Raw genomic sequence first — 19,632 nt, 5'->3', positions numbered from 1 at the left:
ACATATATGGTCGATTTAGTAGTGATTCTGAAAATTCTACCCTCAAAATTATAAACTTACTCTCTGGCTCCTGGCTAAAATCCTTTACTCAGTAGTCCCACCTTAACAGTTTCTGAAACTGTATGTAGTTTTCTTTGGACCTAGCTCATGGTAAACCTTAGCATCTCATAAACAGGAAGACTTATGTGTGGTTTTTTGACTATTGATTGTGATCTGAACTTACCCGAGAAAGGTTACAGTAAAAAAGGCAAGTCAGTTCCAAAAACTTTTGCCACGTAGCTGCTGTGTTTTCACAAACAAAAAAGAATAAAAATGAGAATCGTCTAAGTGCCATTCTGAGAGCTGAGGAAGAAGCTGAGAGTCCAAGAACAAGTTTGCACTGCTGACTAATAATACCAGCTTGGAAACAATGCCAGCTGTTTAATAACTCTGAGCTCCTTCTCTTTGATAGGAGATGATCAAGATGAAAGAAAAAAGAAGTAACACTGAGGAACAGAGGACCCTAGAAATGAAAACTATGCTTTTATTTATAGAGGGAAGCTCTCACAGACAGAACTGGGGTAAAACGCAAGCTGAGAAAATGGTATCTGTTTAGCCCTGATTTAATATTCCTAGGAAGGCTGTCTTATAGCAGTTGTGGATTAAGGTAATTTTGCCATGTTTTTTAAAAAAAGACACTAAAATTAGTACATACACAGGCCTATTTTGATATATTGCAGCAACATGTTCTGTTTAGACAACAAATCACCATAGCAGCGTAGCAGCCCTGGTTACTCTCACTAACTTCAGTAAGAATTCACCTCTAAGCTAAGTATTGGCTAACCAAGCTACTGAACAGTTCTTCCCCATTTTCAAGATTGTGACTGAGGATATTTCTTCTTTCTAAATTATTGAGGAGAAGCTTTCAAAGTCTAGATCAAAATTCAAATGAAAAAATGGCCAGCCTATTTGTATTGAAAAGTCTGGGAGATGAACTCCTAACGTTTTGTACTCAAAATAAAAAATGGCACCGAAACTTTAAAACACTTGAATATTTCCTTGTACAACCTTATCAAAACATGCAAATTAAGAAAGTGCAAATACTATTGGTAAGTGTATTTTCAATGCAAGAAGGTACCTAACAGTTAACAAGATATTAAAGACTTCATATGAAGCACATAAAAGGGTTTATTCTTAGTTTAATTCTGCAAATATCCAAAATTACATGAAGAGTGAACATATGAAATAAGTTATAATGACAAAGTATTACAAAATGCTGGAGCAATGGTTTCTGAACTTTTTGGTTTCTGACCCTACTTGCATTTCTTAAAATCACATATTTTACAAAACAGATCAACTGAATATGAATTTAATTTAATTTAGGTTACCTTTGAGTAAGGGCTAAGGAGAATTTTATCCTAAAATGGTCCTTATGAAAGGATTGTAAATGCAGCTCATGGAGCCTGAAATACTGGAAACAGGACAAGTTTCTTTAGTTACATTCTTAATGCTGTTTGGCATATAAGTAATGTATCCATTTAATAATTATTTTTTGGCAGATGTTTGGTTTTGGATTCTATTCTGCAGTTGGAATTGGAATCCTGACTAAGGAAAGCTTTAGAGACAAATATTTTAATTCTTAAAAATGAAGTTATTTGTGGTTGTACTATCACTCTGCAAATGAGAAATCACAATCACAACAATCCTCACACTTAAACTTTTCCACTTCCCAAAAGAGTCACTGTTTTTAACAGCATAGCTACATATTTTATAAACTGTGTGGATTTCTGGTCAACTAGCTTACATTTAAGTTTTGAAAGCAATCAATCTAACTGCTACCAAAAAAGCCCTACTTTACATGCTCATGCAGAAGTAATTTTGCAGGTAAAGTTTGCTCTGGTTAGGGACTGCACAGTGACAATACTGCCGGCAAAGCCTCCTTTTTCAGCTGTAGCTCGGAACTGCAAGTGTCCCCACGAGCAGGAATAGTATCCAGGTAACTTAAACACAGGGACTACAGCTTCATCTATCCTGTGCTAAATATATTTGCTAATATAAGCTGCATTTAGTCCTAAGAGGTTATGTGGTTATTCTAGAAGAACTCTTGTGTGATCAAAGCCCAGAAGCTGCAGAAAGGAGCAACTTGGCAACTTCTCTATAGCATGTGAACCCCACACAGCGGGGCTTCAGCTATTGAGGGACCTGGCAATGTGAAGTCTTGGTTTGGGATAAGGAAGAAGCTGAGACACTCCCAAAGTGAAGGCAGGGGGTGTTTGTGTTTACTTTTTAAAATAAAAAAAGCATGAATTTAAAACATCAGCAATGACAAGATTCCATGACTGTTGATGAAAGAGAGCTAAAGAACACCCCAAAGCCAGGATTTTCATTGTTCACCCAACTTTGTGTTGTGATTGCGTTCAAGAAGAGCCTTTGGCTTGGGTATTTCAGGGAGAAGTGGTTTCAGGACACAGGACCTCTTCCACCTGGGAGAACAATCCATACCTGCTGTCCCAGGAGGACACAGCTCCAACTGGCAATTGAACCTAATACAGTGAAATGCCAAAGTACAGGAGCAATAATAACATGCAACAATGTTACCTGTGGCTGTTTCAGAGAAAAAGGCAAATCCTGCATAGAGAAAGCAAAAGGAAATGCTTTACAAAAATTCCACACATATAAGCAAAAGGCAATTTCATCCAAATATTTAGCAAATAATTATTTAATTGCATTATTTAACTTTGACCTAGCACACAATACAAAGTTACAACTTTATCACCTCTTACTATACCCTTCATTTTCACCCCATACACATCAATGCAAAAACCCCAAACCTTACTGACAGAGCTGAGGCAGCATCTGTGAAAAACCCCAGACCCACAGTTCATGGAACACCCTAATGATGCAACTGCACAAACAATGTTTGTTCTCAAAGGCTGGTCAGCTCCCCTTTTCTGAATCAGGCTCTACAGGCCAGGCACTCAGGACAGTTATGATCTTACTCTGATTTTCAGTTCTCTTAGCACCACGTTGCAGGCATTCTCAACCCTAAGCATATCTGCGAACATTAGTTTGAATAAGCAAAAGTCTCATGGAAAAACTTCTTTTCATATTACATAAATTAGAATCTAGGGCAATAGAAACCCTATGATCTGGATTGTAAACCACACACTAAAAAGAAAGATGTTCCTATATCAATACAGCCAAATGAAAAACAAGATAAATAACAAATTTCAATTTCATTATGGGTGTATTTAATACTAAAATTTGCATCTGCAGCAAAATGTTCCCTTGGAAATTTGTCACGGCTCTGCCATAGAATAAAGTTAACAATTCATAATTCACACTTAAAATGCACAATAAACATTATACCTGAAAGTGCACAGTACAGTTTTTACCAAAACTGGACACAAAAAATATTTTCTCCTTTCATGAAGGAGATACTTTTGATCAGTTGCTCCCATTAGAATTGTACAAATACATGTGCAAGTCACAGATAAAGGTTTTGTAAATAGCAAATGTAAATACATTAGCATGGAATGACACTGGACCAACCCTTTTGTTGGCAATGGCAGTTTTGTTACACAGTTGTATCAAAGTTCAATGTAGAATATATAATTTAACAATACACACATTCACAAACTTCTCCCTCTTTTTGCCACACAAAATGCTACAAATATTATCTTCTACGTGACACTGGCTTTACTGAGTTTATTGACAGACAGTTGATTTGAGACACAAAAATGCAAGTGCAATAGGACACAAAAGAAGCCAATACTGGAAGAACTTTCAACACCTTTGGAAAACCTTGCTTAGAAAACTACTGCATTTTACAAAAGGAAATATTCTTTGGTATAAAGGAACAGTGCCAATGGTATGCCCAGATTTTTCACTTTCCAGTGAAAGATGTGAAAGAGCTATCAAAACTGAGTAAAAAAACAAAGCCTCTTAAAAGTATAAGTAAGGCACACTCAAAATTAAGTTGCATTGTGGCACCACAGAATCTCTATCCAGTCAGACCAAAGGAAAGCACTTTGCAAAATTTAGCAACACTGAGCTGTACTGGCTTTGGAATGGCAAAAAGTATAATGGGCAGTAAGGTAAGCAAGCATAATGTAGAGCATAGCATAAGAATGTATTTTAATGTGACAAAGGCTTATGGTCATGCTCTAAAACTCAGGATTCAGCCCAAGTATATTGTAAACAAACTCCTGAGTAAAGACCACAATGTGTTTCAAATAGCTCCATCACTGTCAATCGAAAACTGGAAGTGGCCAGAGCTTGAGACATTAAAAATAGCAAAAGCAGTGTTGTATCATGCAGCAGGTCACACAGACTAATCAGAACACAGCACATTTTTAGCTTGAACAAGACATCATAACTTTCACAAGAAAACACCTTTATCAGTTAATCTTAGCACTTAATTCTTATGGTCTTGGTGAAAAACTTCATTCCGTTAATTCAGTGGTGTTATAGAACTGGTTAAAGTGCTTTAAAAAGAATAAAAATAATTCACAGTTCTCTATTAAAAATATTTTTTCCTCTTGAAACTTGCCTTCAGTAATAATTAACTCACATGTTAAAACTGATGGAACAGCATTAGCAAGAAACAGCTGGTTATCTTAGAGGGGGCATTTATTAAAATATTTCATGTATTTGCCAAAGTACTGTGCCAGAAAAGCTTATCTGTGCTCTGTATTGAACAATCTCATGAGTCATCTTTTGCTTTTTCCTTTCGCTAGTGCCTCTGCGTAGGTCAGGTGAATAAAGTCAAAGAGTTGTGTAGCATTGGCAGCATTACCCAAAATCTTGGAGAGCTCGTCCTTGGACAGTGTCACCAGCTCTGCAATGCTTTTAACGTGGGTCATTAGGGCACGGCAGTTTTTTGCATTAACCCCTGGCATTTTTAACAGGAAGTCCTGAGGCCCAGGGTTGTACTTGTCTGACTCAGGGAGAATTTCGGAATCTGCGGTGACAGCCATCGCTGTTTCTGCATCGGGTTGGGGTTGGTTTTGTTTCAACTCTTCAAACAGTTCAGCAGTAGTGTGGGGAGAGGGACACCACAGGATTCGTAACTTTGGGAAGTGCAGTGTAAGAAGGGTTAGTTTAGAAGTAACATCATTGCTGGAAATTTCTGGCTGTAAAGAGCCTCGTGGGATCAAGGAGAAGGATTTGTTAGGATCAAATTCAATGAGGAGAACTGGCCGCTTGTAGTAGCGGCACATGGAAACGCACTGTGCATACAGCCTGCCGTTGTTTAAGGAACCAATCAGATCGCTGATACTCTTCCGCTCCACACAGATGTCAGGAGTTAGAATATAATCCCCAACTTCCAAAGTCACAGGCTCAATGTCGATCCCACGGCGATGGATCAGTGATGGAAGCTCACTACGGAATTCCCGCATATCCACGATTACGGTTTGCTGAACACCCTTCTGTTCCTGTCCACCTACAGAGCAAAATAAACACAGTTATCCCCATACTTGGCACCTCGTGCTCCAGTTTTTTTCCTGTGTGCTGCCAAGGCTTCTGCAATGGATGGACTTCTCATCTTAAGTTATACCTCAAATTCAGCACTACAATAAATCCAGACTTGGTTTAATTTTTAACTGTTATAGAGAAAAATGACTTGCCTAATTATATACTGTAGTTTATGGGGCATGCTCTGCAGCTTAATAGAACTACCATGCTACTTGCTGTAAGCTTTGTATAGGTGACAATGAAATACATTAAGCCATAGATGAAAATTATTTAAATGAATCAGAGAAATCTTTAAAAGGCTGCCTGCAAAACAAGATAATGAAGCTGATCCTTTTTATTTGCAGCTGTTTCCCACAGAAATACAGTTCTTTATTAAAGGAATTATGTGTTGGCCTCTACAGATCTGCAGAAGGACACATAAAGAGACTGCAGCACTGAGGCCACAAAAGATGGAATAGCAAAGATTAGAGAGCATATGGCAAAGGAGAGCAGGATTACAGAAATGACAGCAAAGAAAAACAGGCAGAGGCACAGTACACACGTCACAGGAAAACAACAAAAATGTGGTTAGAATTGCAACAAAAGAAAAAGGATGCTTTATTGCAAAGAAAGTGATCAAACCCACAATGTGCAGTTGTTTACCCAGGCAGCATGTTTTGCCAAGATGAAAAGTCCCCAACATTTACTAGCTCAAGGACAACACTTTCTTTGACCATCTGTAGACCTCAGTTTCCATGTTTTAATTTCTCTTCCTACAAGCAGCACAAGACAGTCTCATAACCAACAATCTACCTAGAAACAATCCAAATGGTATCTGCCTTGATGGTCAAATACTTCAATAAGCTGTATTTTCAAAGGAAACCACAGTTTGTTGTCACTGGGAAATAATGTTTCTTTAGCATGAAGACTGCAGAGCCAATGTATGACGTGTCTGCCCCAGGTGCTTTGAGAGGGATTTAAAGTGCAATAGTTCTGGGACTTTTGGAAAGCTCTGGGCTGGAAACCTGACATAGGACCTGCTCACCTGCTTTGCGTGTGTCAGCAGAGACAGAGGCAGGTCTAGCGTCTCTGAGGAGGTCTATGTTTGTTTCATCTCGTCCTTCTCTTTCTTCAGGAACAACCATGCTGGCCTTCTCTCTAAGGAACCACAAACAAACACACAATAAAAACTGCAAATGTAGGAGTAAAGGAGACTGAAATACTTCAGTACCCATCCAGATGTAACATTATATATAGTTTAATACTAAATGCAAATCCAATCAGAAATGCAATTTACTAGATTTTACTAGGTTTTTCCTTTTACGAAGGAACTAATGACTAGTAATAGCACTGTAACCCACTGAGAAGGCACTGTCAGTAAAAACACTGTCTTATACAGTCTAAGGAAATAGAAATTGTTTTGTTTCCCCAATTGACTTAGGTTATAAAAGCTTCAGAAATTATCTTACAAGAAATGTTACCTGCAAAAACACAATTACACAACTGAACTCCACAGACAATTAAGAAAAAATCCAAGTGATGCTGTTTAGCCTTTAAGTTAATATTGAATCCTGCTAAAATTATTAAACAAAACACCAGGTGCTTTGAAAAGGAAGGTTTTGACTTTCTGGTGATTCTCAATAGGAAAGTACTCTTTATATACAAAAAAGAATTGAATTAAAAGTTTATTTAAAGCCTTCACACAGTTAAGAACTTCACTCTATTTAAAATGTCAGCATGTTGAGGAATTACATGAAACACTAATTATAAAGGCAGTTAAACGAATTGTGTTACCGAATAAGTTTCTCAAAGGCCTCCTTCTCCTTCCTCAGAGCTGTGAGGTAGCGCTGCTCTTCCGTGGAGCCCCCATATATGAGGAAATAAACTCTGTAGGTATAAAAGAGAAAAAAAGAAAAGAGGTCACAAAACTTTGTGTTAAGTTAAAAAATCCACAACCAATAAATTTAAGATTAGTAGCAGTAAATGCCTGACAAGTTAGTTAATAGTATATTAAATTTTAAGTTTTCTGTATTTTTAATTAGTATGTGACATTTATTTATAAAACTGAGTTTTGCAATTTCCAGGCATATTAAATACATATACCCAATGTGTTGATCTTTCGGTCAGCAAATGCTATAACTGCAAATACTCGTTTTCTTTATTGTGTTTTCCTTTACTTGTTTTTCTGTTACAGTTTCTGAATTACTGGTCTTCAGCATGATGAACATCAGGAATGTGAAAATGAATTAAACCCAAAATGAATCCTTTTGTTTAAAAATCCTATCTTCAGAGATGGTTTAAAATGAGACTACACCACCTCAAAATGATTTACTGACACTAAAATCATCGAAGCAGAGGTCTTGGAATTGGTTTTTTTTTTAGCAGATATGCTTCTGCTGTTAAGGGACTCAATACCTGCTGGAAAGTAAAAATTATCTTTTGGTTACACCAGATGTTATGCTTTTGTTTAAACTTCAGGGCTAAATAGGAACTAAAAGGTATCTAATGAAAATGAACAGCAGCATGCTCTGCACTGACTGCTGGCAGTGCACTTTTAAATTTTTTTTTCAGACTGGAATTGCCCTGGCCAAGTCAACTTGCCTCAAAGGCTTTCCAGGCCTGCTTGCCTTGTAGATTTCCAGCTGCCGAACAAAAGTGAGTTCTGCATCATATAACACAACATATCTGGGTTCTACTTCGTGCAGCACCCGAGTGAGCGCGTAGGGATCTCCACACCCCTGCAGCGGGTGGATAATCGTCAGTGGGTCCTTGAAAATCCCATAGTAACAATCTGAGGGCAAGTTCACATCAAAATCTTCAGGAATGGTCTCTTCAGTGTTGGCTTCTTGGCTACTACTTAATTCTTGGTTGTCTTCCACCTCAACCTCCTCTCTCTTTTCCTCCTCCGTTTTCCCTATCATTTCAATTATAGTCCGGTCTTGCTGCTTCTTGTGTTTATTTTGTTTTGAAGAAGCTGTGAGTTTGGCTTTCTTGGCTTGAGGCCCTGTGTCAGGTTTGGCATTTCCTTTGGACTTGATGGCTTTTCTGTCCTTAATCCACACTTCTCCAGCTTTCTCCTCCTTTCCGAAGGTTTTGTTATACAGTCTTGTTAAAAAAGCTTCTGCTCCAGCAATAATATACTCCCTGAGCTGTGCACAGGCTCGATCATCGCTGGCACAAATGAGCACTTGCCCTGCAGTCAAGAAACAATACCATGTTTACAGCCTGTAGTGCTGTGCTTCTTATCCAGCTACAAGCACCTCCCAAGCCAGTGGGTTGCCCTGATCCAAGCACTATGCCTGCCAAATGCCTTGACATTCAGCTGCCACAGTTGCTCTGGACTTTGAGAGAATCTAAATTGCATGGCTTTTTGTACCAAATAAGATCAGAGAAGAATAGTGGAAGTTCAGCACTCCTTATTCTTACAATATCTAAATTTGTAAAGTTTTCCTTCTGACCATTGGAAATGAGGCAGATACAGTGTGTGTTGAAACATATTCGAACAACTATTCATTTTTTAAGATGTGGAATAAGAGAGAACTTAATTTAGACCACTCTAATTTGTCAGCTGTGTTAGAGAGTCTACAAAACATGTTCCACACAGTATTATTGACATTTGTGAATAACAATTCTCCACGAGCTGACTCAGATAAACTCCTACAACACTAAGTGAGAGAGACAGTTCTTAACCAGAGTCAGAACACAGTGGGTGGGAGAAAAGAGCACTTTTTTACCCTTACTATTTCCTAAAATAAAACTTGCTAAATTTTAAGGGAACGAAAAGCCCTAAAATAGGAAAGGCAGCAAAGCAGTTAAGACTCTCTTCCCTTCCTCCTAATCTCTACCTCATTTATATGCAACTCATGAGAAGCAAATTTTCAGGTGCATGAGAAGAATGTGCAAGTTAGAAGGGGCATAAGGCAGAACCCCTATTTTTGTTTTGAACCCAAACTTAAGAAATGAATGAATGGTACCTTTATTACAAATTTCCACATCAGTTGTATTTGGCTTGGAACTAAGGTGTCAGTACAATACTGAAATGTAACTTAAAATATTTTTTCAGAATAATGTAGGTTCTTTTTTAAAAAGTATTGCATTGCAGGAACGAACAGCATTTCTCTTTTAGAGAAAGACCTAATAAGAGTTTATATTTTACATAGTTTATGTACATAATGTACTTAAGTCCCTCATCTTAAGGCCACAAATTACTAAATTTAAACTAGATCTTTGATAAAACTACAGAAAAGAATTAGTTCCTTCTCTCCAAGGTCAAGTACAAGTACAAACCAGTAGAAGCACTGTGAAAGCTTACATCATTTAGTATTCTCTCACCTGGACCACCAAGGTTGTCACTGTTCTTATTCTCTTTTTCAATCTCTTTCAGTACTTCTCTCAAAGCTTCCCATTTTGGGTTACTTTCTAGAACCAATTCCCTTTTCAGTTCTGAAACAAAGTAAGATTGAACATAGCAGTTCTTGCAGCCAAAATATCCTTTAGACTTTAAATCAGTGGTTAGATGTCAATAGTGCGATGCTTGTTGGCAAATATGATATTCAACAGCCTACATATGCAACTTGTTATGCTAATGAGATGGAGAACACTCTTAAATTTAAAAATGGAGATAAGTGCTTTTGTGAAGCAAAAAGCTGAAATATTCACTCATTCTTCAATTCTGAAACTCCTGAATATATTTTTTAATAAAAGCAACCACAGCCTCCTACTCTTTTACATAAGATAATAAAGATGAAGCTAAACACCAATGTAATGCAAGAAAAATTCCACAAAAGCTCTCCCAGTGATCAGCTGAGCAAGCTTAGGAGAATCCCCTACTTCTTCCTGACTCTTCCATGTTGTTTATTATATGCTTTTGGAACTAAGATTATGTCTCAGTTAATCCCAGCTAACAGACTGAGATCCCGAGCTGTGGAAGTTCATGCAGGAAACCAGAGCACAAGTAATAATATGCAAAGCACTTGGAATTGTGTGACACTCTCAAACTTAAAATTAGGAATGATCAGTACCATTTTCCTTTTTTACATCACGTTTTTCAGAGCATTTGCCTTTCTGATTCAGTTTCTCATCTGCAGTGCGATAAACTCGAGCTCGAGCATTCACAAACATTGAAGTACTGGAGTCAAGGAATAGCCAGCCTGGAGAGGAAATGAGAAGGAAGCAGTAGTAGTTTGACATCTGCAATGTGTATGTGTTTCAACCCTTTGCAGTAAAAGCCCCAGATCTCTAAGCTGGAATACCTGCCCTACCTGCTTGCTGTGTAATTACCAGCTTAATAAAAGACAGAAATGTGATGCAAATCTCACACTGTTAAGTAACAGCAGTTAAGTGGGAAGATGAAAGAATTATCTGTCAATAAAAACCTACGTCCTTATGGCTGGTTATGTAAAACCCAATTAGATACCTTCATATGTTTGGGAATGTTAATTAAAAACATCAACACTGCACTGCTTCATGCATTAACTTGTGTGGTTATTCTGTTTACCTGAATTCTCACCAAAAGCTTTTTCACTTGCTTTCAGTGACTCCAGGAGATTAAGGAAAGTGACACAATCATACTGGGTTAGATACAGTAGCAAAGTACGGAGGATCTTCAAATCCTGGACCAAAGACTTTGTCTTAGCTCCAAGCTGATGCCAGAGAGGATCTAAATAGTGACGTATTGTCTAGAAATATAAATTGGAAAGTTCGGAGTGTCAAACATACAGTATTGTATTATAGCTTCTAACCAAGCTGAAAATGCACTTTTTCTCTTATTTTACAGGGGATGGTACTGGTTAAAAAAATATAAAGATGTGCTGGTGAGATACTTGTTTTGATATAAGTTACTGTATTTTAGCAAAGGTAATGTAATATAGATGTCTTTATGAAAAACATTTCAGCAATTAGCAGATGTATACAATTTAATGCTTTCAGTAAATTTTTTCCTTTCCATCTCATAATAAAATACTGGTTAAATTTAAAAACCACCCTTATTTTACTGGTACTGGCCTGTTGTATTTAGTATCCAGTGTCCTTTACTTAGGTAGAGCAAAAACCATTCTAATGTCATTTAGTTTCCAAAATAAGACGGGTACCATGAAGATGTACAACTTATAGAGCTCAAGAAAAAATCTTCAAATATTTAAAGTACAGAAGGCCTTCCATCCAGATTACATCACAGTTAACCAATAACTGTGTTGCACTGTGACTATTGATTTCACCCTAAAGAAAGCCTGTTTGCCAAAGATTGCAGATCTGCCAAAAATAACAAACACCACACAGTTACTGACATATATAATGATTAAAGATACAGCAGATACATGCATGTGCATATTGTCTATTATGTACAGTGCTTCTCCTACTAGAAAAAATAAAAAACACAGGCAAGAAATTAAAAAGGAAAAGGGAAGTATGTGTGTGGCAATAACTGATATGTATCTCCAAAGTATTCTGAGCTGAAGCTGCAGCTGTCTTTTTAATAACAGCAGCCACAATTATTATTATAACCATGAATTCGGATATTTTTACTGTTGGGATTTCAGAAATGAAGGAAGAACAACAATACCAATACATACAAACCCTACTGGCAACTGTCACATCACCATTACGTCCCCTTGTACCAGTAACAAACATGTCATGGGAGAATACTCAGCTGCTGCTGGTTATTTATTTTGCAAATAACATTTCTGTTTGCAGAAAAAGTGGCAGGCACTTCAGAGATCTACATCCTGTTAGTTATACACTGCAGAACAATCAAAATGGTTACCTTGTCAAAAGGTTTAGCAATAGCATTCTCTAATGATAGATCTTCTACTTCAAGAGCTGGATTATAACGTTTGAGTTCCCTCAGACATGCGTTCAGAATGTCCAGGATTGCAGTCTGGATAGCAAGCATAGCAGGGGTCATTGCCACGTGTATTTCCACCACTTCAGGTTTATGCTTCTCTAAAAATGAGTGCACTGCTATATGAAATCTAAGAGAAAAAAAGCTTCTTAAGATTTACTTGGATAGTTTTGACTTAGAATTACTCAAAAGTTTGTATAAACTACAATTACAATTGGTTTAAATGTTAGCAAGTTAGTTAATTCCAAAATAAGTTTGTACTGATGTGAAGACTGCAATCTTACGAACAGCCTCAGAAAACCATCTGTTCCACAATTATGACTGTAGTCATTCTAGTCATGTGAGCCTATAGTGCTGGTGGATGATCCATGGAAAATTACTGCACTGGATTCTGCATCATCATCACATACAGCAAATATTAAAATAAGCCAAAAAAATCTTGTAAGAGAGAAACTAGAAGGGGTTCATGAATTCTCTGAAATCCCATGGTGGCACCAGCAGATCCTGTGATGTTCCCAGCTTGCAATGATAACCAGCAGGTCCCTTTTGGAACCCTGTCCTTGAGCCACTCTGGCTGCACAGGTCCAGAGATGCCAGCTGATTGTTCCTGGCAGGATGAGGCTCAGGCAACCCGATGGCTGCTGACCTCTGGAACTCCATGGACATCTCCCTTACTGCATGCTGCAGCCCCAGGTCTTTTCATGGGAGTCAAGGAAGGAAATCTAGAGAGCTTCTACTCAACCTTTCCTACCCTAAGTATGTCCACTTCTACTCCCCTGGGATACTGAAAGACAGACTGTTAAGGAATTTCCAATGCAGAGGAACAGTTCATTAAGATGGAGTGAAACACATTCCAGCTTGGACTAATGGAACAAATGGGCAGAGCTCCTGCTCAGTGCAAGAGCACTGACTGGGTCATCAAAGAGTGTCAAGTTCCATTTGTGGATCTGCTCCTGAAGACTCAGTGCATACCACATCTTGGCAATTTGTTTTTTAACAGTCATCAAGAAATATTCTTCATACACAACACACGTGTATTAAAGATTAAAAAAATCTGACATGTAGAAAGAGATGTAGGGAGTTTCACCACAGCTGGAAAGAAACACCTCCATGAATGGCAGAACTGAGAGATTGTTTTCCTGTCAATTCATGGCTTAAATACTCTTGTTTAGTAAGAGAAACTTTTCTCAAACTATTAAGAATGTCACTTTTTGCTGTGATTTCTGTTGACTAAAAGAACAGCTCTACCATAAGGCTCATCTCCTTAATAGAGTTAATTTGAGTCTATTTTATAGACATAGTTCAGAAATTCAGTATCGTCAACACCACCTCTGTCAAAAACTGAAAAACTTTTGTTTGGGAATACAGGAGGGAACACAGATTAGCAGTGTGACTGCATAGACCTTGTTTTCTTAGGAACCCGCTGTAAAATCCTTCATCTTTCCTCTAAGTTTAACTCTCCAGTGAAGTAAAGAAGTGCCTCACCTTGGCCACAGATAAAGCTTCCCGACAAAAAGATTTTTCATCACTCTTTCCACATGACAAAAGCCAGTGTTAAATGCAACTGCATTATCTGTAAAAGCTTTAATGAAGCCTTGCTTGTTCTTCTGGCGGTAAAGTCGCAAGATAAACGCTTCCTGACAGGACTCAATGATTCTGTGTGCTTTGTACACCAAAATGCCTGGCAAAAGAAAAAAAAGTCAAAAAAAGCACAGAAACGTACAGGTTTGTTCAGATTTTTCCTCACAACTGTCTTATTCTTCTACTGTTCTTTTAATTACAGGAATTTAAGAATTTAAGTCTTCTAAAATGAGGGTTAAACAAACTTTCTGGGGCTGAAATGAGTGATTCCTCAGTTTCAGTACCATGAAATTGCCAAATAACAGAACTAGGTTAATAATGCACCTTTAAAAAAAAAAAAAAAAAAAAAAAAAAAAAAAAAAAAAAAAAAAAAAAAAAAAAAAAGCTTGTGCATGAGTGGCAGGATTTACCAGCTCAGAAAATTCTTTATTCCTGAGGCGTAACTTGAACTTGAGCCTTTTAAAAGCAGGAAAAGCAAATGCATGAAATAACACACTGTTACAACAAAGAAAGTTTGATATGTTTGAGGCTGTGATAGTTGAATTCTTTTGTTAAGAGAAATTCTGGAATTACAGACTTGTCAAGTAACTTTCATTGGTAACAGTTCAAGTGTTTACATAATCAAAAAGCTTCTGAAAACATTTATTTTGCTTTTCTCTCCCATCTGACAGTCATATTCACACTTAAGGACAGCAAGTATTATCAAATGTATGAGTACACAAGCAGTTTTCTTCATGGCTATGGGTGTAGCAGGAATAAAAGATCTATCAAGCACATATTAAAAAAGAGAAATCCAACAGTTTAATTTAATTACATGTTTGAAGCAAACACTTCTGGAGTTCACAGTTCAGTCAGTCAAGACCTGCTAAACCAAGGCTTGTTTTTTCCTCATGCTTAATCATGTTAAACAGCACATTCCATTATTTTCCCTCTCCCCCTCCTGAGGTGAGGCCTGTGTGGTATCTGTTCACAGTTTCCAGTGGAATCACAAATGCCTTTCTAAAATGGAAGCAAAGGACATCAAGCATCACAGGTTTTACCTTGTGCCTGACAAACTTACAAAGCATTTAATTTCTGTAACAAGCCTCCTCAACTCAGCACCATGCCTTTGCTTGCTAAATGAAAAAACATTCAGAAAAAAAGACTTCCATATAACTGCTTGCCGTTCATGATTAAGTCATGAAATAATCCACTATAAGGTATTTTACTATCTAGATATTGTTAGACCTGTCCTATGAAGCAAATTTTTCAGTACACAGTAACAATCATAGCCATCTCTGAACAACTTCCAGTTTATCAAAATGTGACTCCACATGGACATGACAGGAAACACAGTTTGTAAGAGGTCAGTAAGACTGTGTTTATTGTAATACTTTCCTGCTTTTAGTCAATGTATATCTGATTATGAAGTGAGTTCATACCTGCTTTGTAAGCCTTGGTAGAAACAACTTGCCACTTTTCATTACACCACTATGAAACAGTTTCACTGTGCTGTCAGGTACATCATTTCTACTCAGCTAAAACCACCAGGAATAATTCTGCTTTACTGCAGTGATAATTTATTATCTTCATTTTGCTGGATTTATGAGTTCATCAGATGTTAATTCACACTGATTTTACAAAAGACATTTTTACCACCTAGAAAGGCTTTTGCTTTTATCTCCTCATGAAATACTACTACAAGATTTTGCTGGTTTTGTTGTACAATCTCACACACAGACAAGGCACACGGACCCAGGTGTTGGGAGGCTGGGAATGAAGCCACCAGTCGATTGCAGCTGCTCTGACACCGACCTCTGGTGGCAATGCAAAACCTGTCACAGCTCTGTGGCACTATAGGACAGCACCAGTATTAAAACTTCAGTGTATTTCTTCTTTTCATCTTTTTCTTTTGTTTTTTTTTAAATTTTCTTCTTTGGTAGGGTAGAAAGGTAGAGAGGGAGGATTCAGGGGAAGAAGAGAAATTATCACAGGTTGCCCAGAAAACCTATTCACTTCTTTTGAACTTAGAAATTCCAAAATTGACAAATCTGGTGTTCTTTGACTCCAGCATAAAACTGTTCTAAATGTTTTAGAGTGGAACTTGTTACAGCTGGACTAAAAGGAAGGAGGTACAGCTTCTGAAGCAGAAACTCACATTCTTCTAAGCATACAATATTCAGCTGTGTTTAAACACTAAGATGTTAACACTTAGATAAGAATAAAATATTCTTATATCCCCGGCTCTCAGATATCTCTTTTTTCAGCTCTCCAGGCTGTAACAGTGTTTCCAGCTTAGACAGAAACATAAAAACAAGAGTGGCTGGGGGAGAAGGGGAACAGAACATGAGAAGGGAAGGGTAACTCTCACATCTTCCATGTATAGCTTCTATATAACAACAAAAAAAGGTTGCAAGCTATTCCTAAAATCTTTACAATCACAGTAACAGCATTACTTTGTAATACCGCTATTTGCATAGTGTCCAAGTGTGTCAATACAAAGATTAGTGAGGTATTTTTTGATGAGAAGTCATCAGGAGTAATTTGTTAATGCAGAAAAATAGGTAGTGTGCGTGGCTGATAAAGCATGACATCTAAAATCAGTTTTAATCAGAGACCAGTGCCCAAAAGACCACAGGACACTATTTTACCAAGTGCAATCAATTATTCTTCTTTGAAAGCCTTTTTAAACTGTATGATTAAATAAGGCAAACAAATTTAGAGAAAAAAACCCAATTAAAAATATGAAAGAACTACATATTTGCTCCTTTTACCTCAGTCTTGGTGGGGGCAAAAAAAAAAAAAAGAATAACTCTTCAACCTCAATACCTGTTAGTAGAACTCTTCATATAGAATTCAGCTTTGTGTATTTTCAAACAGAACACTCTTACCTTTATTTCATTAAGCTCTTACCGGTAATGAGATTGGCAGGAATTCTGTCAGTAAGGAAATCTACCACAAGGATCCGACTTGTTGCAAAGATGACTCCTCCTTGTGTGTAAAACTCATATCGAGTATTATTTGCAATTTCATTGGTAACGCGCCGAGGAAGATGAACAACTCCATCTGACCTCAGCTGATCAATAAAATACTCCTAAACCAAATACAATAAAAGCACAAGACATTATTGTGGTATCTAGGGAAAGGGATGCAAAAAGCACCTTTATTACACATACTCTGGTAATTTTGAGGAGTGGAGCTGTCCAAAACAAATAAAGACACGATAGTATAACGTACTAAAGGAAGTCAGAATTATGATTTTTTCTTTTTTGATATACTTTCTTCAGTTTCACACTCATCTGAGTGATTTAAAAATCTACATCGTCAGGAAAAGCTAGACAATACTTACATAAAAATGAGCAACTGACACTTCAAGGAGCTTACGTTTTCTTATATTTCAATAGCTCGTTTTCAGAGAAAATGCAATTTTAATACTGCCTAAAGGACACAGAATTGGGAAAAGATCATCTTTTAGTGCCCTCACCTGTCCTTAGATGACTACAGCAGGTAGATCATATACAACAAGCTTAATCTTATAAACTACAGCTGTGATCTTTATTCACCTATGGTTGCTATAAAAAGACCTCCCCTTCCTGATGGTGGGAAATTTGTCTGGCTCCAGAGAAAAAAGAACCTTTTTTTGTACAAGTAGGGACAAACCTATCAGCATGTTTCACCTGTTTCTCCTCACCGGTTACTTATAAGTTATATACTTGTTTTAGCTCATTAGTGTTATTAGGACTTCATCGTGTTGCAGGAGTAGAAATTCAACTGCCATGATCCCAAATGTGCATGGTTTGACAGCTTCCCCGGGACCTGGCGATGGACAACGAGCCGTCGCTGAGCCAGCAGGTCAGGAACATGACCCTGCCCCTCTGCTCAGCCCTGCTGAGACACTTCTGGAGTGCTGGGTCAGGTTCTGGGCTCCTCAGGACAAAGGGACATGGAGCTGCTAGAGCAGAGGGTGACAAAGAGGGTGAGGCAACTGGAGCCTCTCTCTTGCGAGGAAAGGCTGAGGGAGCTGGAGCTGTTCAGCCTCGAGAAGAGATGCCTGAGAGGGAACCTGACCAATGTCTGTCAGTGTGAGCAGGGAGAGCTCAGAGCAGGGCCCAGCGATGGGACAGGAGGCAACGGGCAGGAACTGATGCCCAGGAAGTTCCACCTGAACACGAGGAAGAGCTTCTTCACTGTGACTGACCGAGCACTGGGACAGATTGTCCAGGGAGGCCGTGGAGTTTCCCTCACTGGAACTATTTCAGAACCATCTGGACACAGTCTTGTGCCGTGTGCTCTGGGACGGCCCTGCCAGAGCAGGGAAGTGGGACCAGATGAGCCACTGCGGTCCCTACCAACCCGACCCATTGAGTGGTTCTGTGCCGGGGCCTGTGCACAGAGCCCGGCCCGCCCCCCGCGCTGCCCTCACCGGAGCCCGCACACCCTCCCGCCAGCCCGGGGAGCCGCTCCGCTGGCCGGGGCAGCGACAGAGCCGCCGGCCGCCCCCGGGACGCGCTCGCAGCAGCCGGGAGGGGAAGGGGCGGGCGCTGGCAGTTGTCCATACCTCCTCGGCGGGGCTGGTGTTGAGCACGAGCACGAGGCTGGCGGGCTCGCAGTAGAGGCGCAGGAAGCGCAGCAGCAGGCGGTCGATGCCGAGCCCGCGGGCGCACACGGCGAGCCCGTCGCGGTGGAACAGCTCCAGGAAGATCTGGCTCTCGTGCTCCAGCAGCGCCGCCATCACGGCACCGCTCCCGCGCACGCGCGCGGGCCCCCACAGCGCCCCCTGCCGGGTCCGCGCGCGCGGTCCTTCAGCCCGGGCGGTTTCCCGCCCCCGCGCGAGGGTCCCGAGGCGCGCGGACAGGAGGGTCCCACAGGGAAATGTCCACCCATGGAAAACCACAGCGGGGGGGACGGCATCCCACACAGGGGCTCCTGCTGCGGCCAGCTGAACCTCCGCTTCTCCCCGTGCGGTGTGGTGCGGTAAAGCGAAGTAGCCGGTCTTCTCCAATCATTTTGTGTTTATTATGACCCGAGGGAATGGCCTGACGTTCTCCCAGGGCAGGTTTGGGTTAGATATTAGGAAAAGGTTCTTCATCCATAGGGTCGGCACTGAACAGGCTCCCCAGGGCAGTGGTCACCCTCCCAAGGCTGGCAGATCTTCAGGAGCATTTGGACGCCGCTCTCAGGGTGGGATTGTTGGGGTGTCCTGTGCAGGGCCAGGAGCTGGATTGATGATTCTTGTGGGTCCTTCCTACTCAGAGTATCCTGTGATTCGGTTATTTTTTACTGGGTACCTACATTTCTTAAGCACGAAACCCAAACTCTGCTGAGCATTCCTCACACGAGGCATCAGCACCTCGCTGTTTCCTTGGTGCCCGCCCCGATCCGTGCAGAAAAGGCTGTTTGTGCCCAGAGGGGTGAGGAACTCCTCAGACCTGCTTTCAGAAACAGCTGGAAATGCAGGACACTCCTCAGGCTTCCCCTGAAATTCAGTCGAGCATCATGGAGTCACAAAAGGGTTTGGGATGGAAAGGACCTTCATATCTTCCAGTGCCACGCCCTGCCGTGGCAGGGACACCTCCCGCTAGCCCAGGTTGCTCAGAGCCCCCGGGGTGGTCCCGGTTCTGCTGGGTCAAAATCCCCCTCTGGGAAGTGAAGGAGAAGGCTGCCAGCTTTGTGTGCGGGGCTGTTGGGCAGACGGGCAGCGCGCAGCCCACTCCTTCCATTCTGGGAGCCTCTGCAAAACGATCCCGTCACTTCTATTTGTGCTAGGTGCTGATTCCAGTTATCTCTGTCAATATCGT

General features: G+C 39.9%; 1 protein-coding gene across 1 annotated transcript; it reads right to left on the bottom strand.

Moving 5' to 3' along the window:
- Nucleotides 1-1,149: 1,149 nt before the first annotated feature.
- ERCC4 (ERCC excision repair 4, endonuclease catalytic subunit) lies at nucleotides 1,150-18,604 on the bottom strand. Its single transcript, XM_039560423.1, has 11 exons — nucleotides 18,393-18,604; nucleotides 16,748-16,928; nucleotides 13,760-13,955; nucleotides 12,197-12,404; nucleotides 10,934-11,114; nucleotides 10,458-10,586; nucleotides 9,769-9,879; nucleotides 8,038-8,629; nucleotides 7,231-7,323; nucleotides 6,482-6,594; nucleotides 1,150-5,425 (listed from the first exon to the last, which is right to left on the bottom strand). Exons 1-11 carry the CDS (start codon nucleotides 18,564-18,566, stop codon nucleotides 4,692-4,694), a joined length of 2,712 nt encoding a protein of 903 aa, XP_039416357.1. The 5' UTR covers nucleotides 18,567-18,604; the 3' UTR covers nucleotides 1,150-4,691.
- Nucleotides 18,605-19,632: the final 1,028 nt, after the last annotated feature.

The sequence above is a fragment of the Corvus cornix genome, chromosome 14 (assembly GCF_000738735.6).
Source record: "Corvus cornix cornix isolate S_Up_H32 chromosome 14, ASM73873v5, whole genome shotgun sequence".
NCBI lineage: Eukaryota > Metazoa > Chordata > Aves > Passeriformes > Corvidae > Corvus > Corvus cornix.
This window is presented reverse-complemented; position numbering and strand designations above follow the sequence as displayed.

Bases quoted from the DNA above. Each gene is read 5' to 3' on its own strand.
- ERCC4 (XM_039560423.1), bottom strand. From the start codon at position 18,566: ATGGCGGCGCTGCTGGAGCACGAGAGCCAGATCTTCCTGGAGCTGTTC. The intron at 13,956-16,747 runs GTAAGAGCTTAA...TTCTTTTGCCAG, and splicing joins TCCTGCCAATCTCATTACCG to GCATTTTGGTGTACAAAGCA. The intron at 11,115-12,196 runs GTAACCATTTTG...TTATATTTCTAG, and splicing joins TTGCTAAACCTTTTGACAAG to ACAATACGTCACTATTTAGA.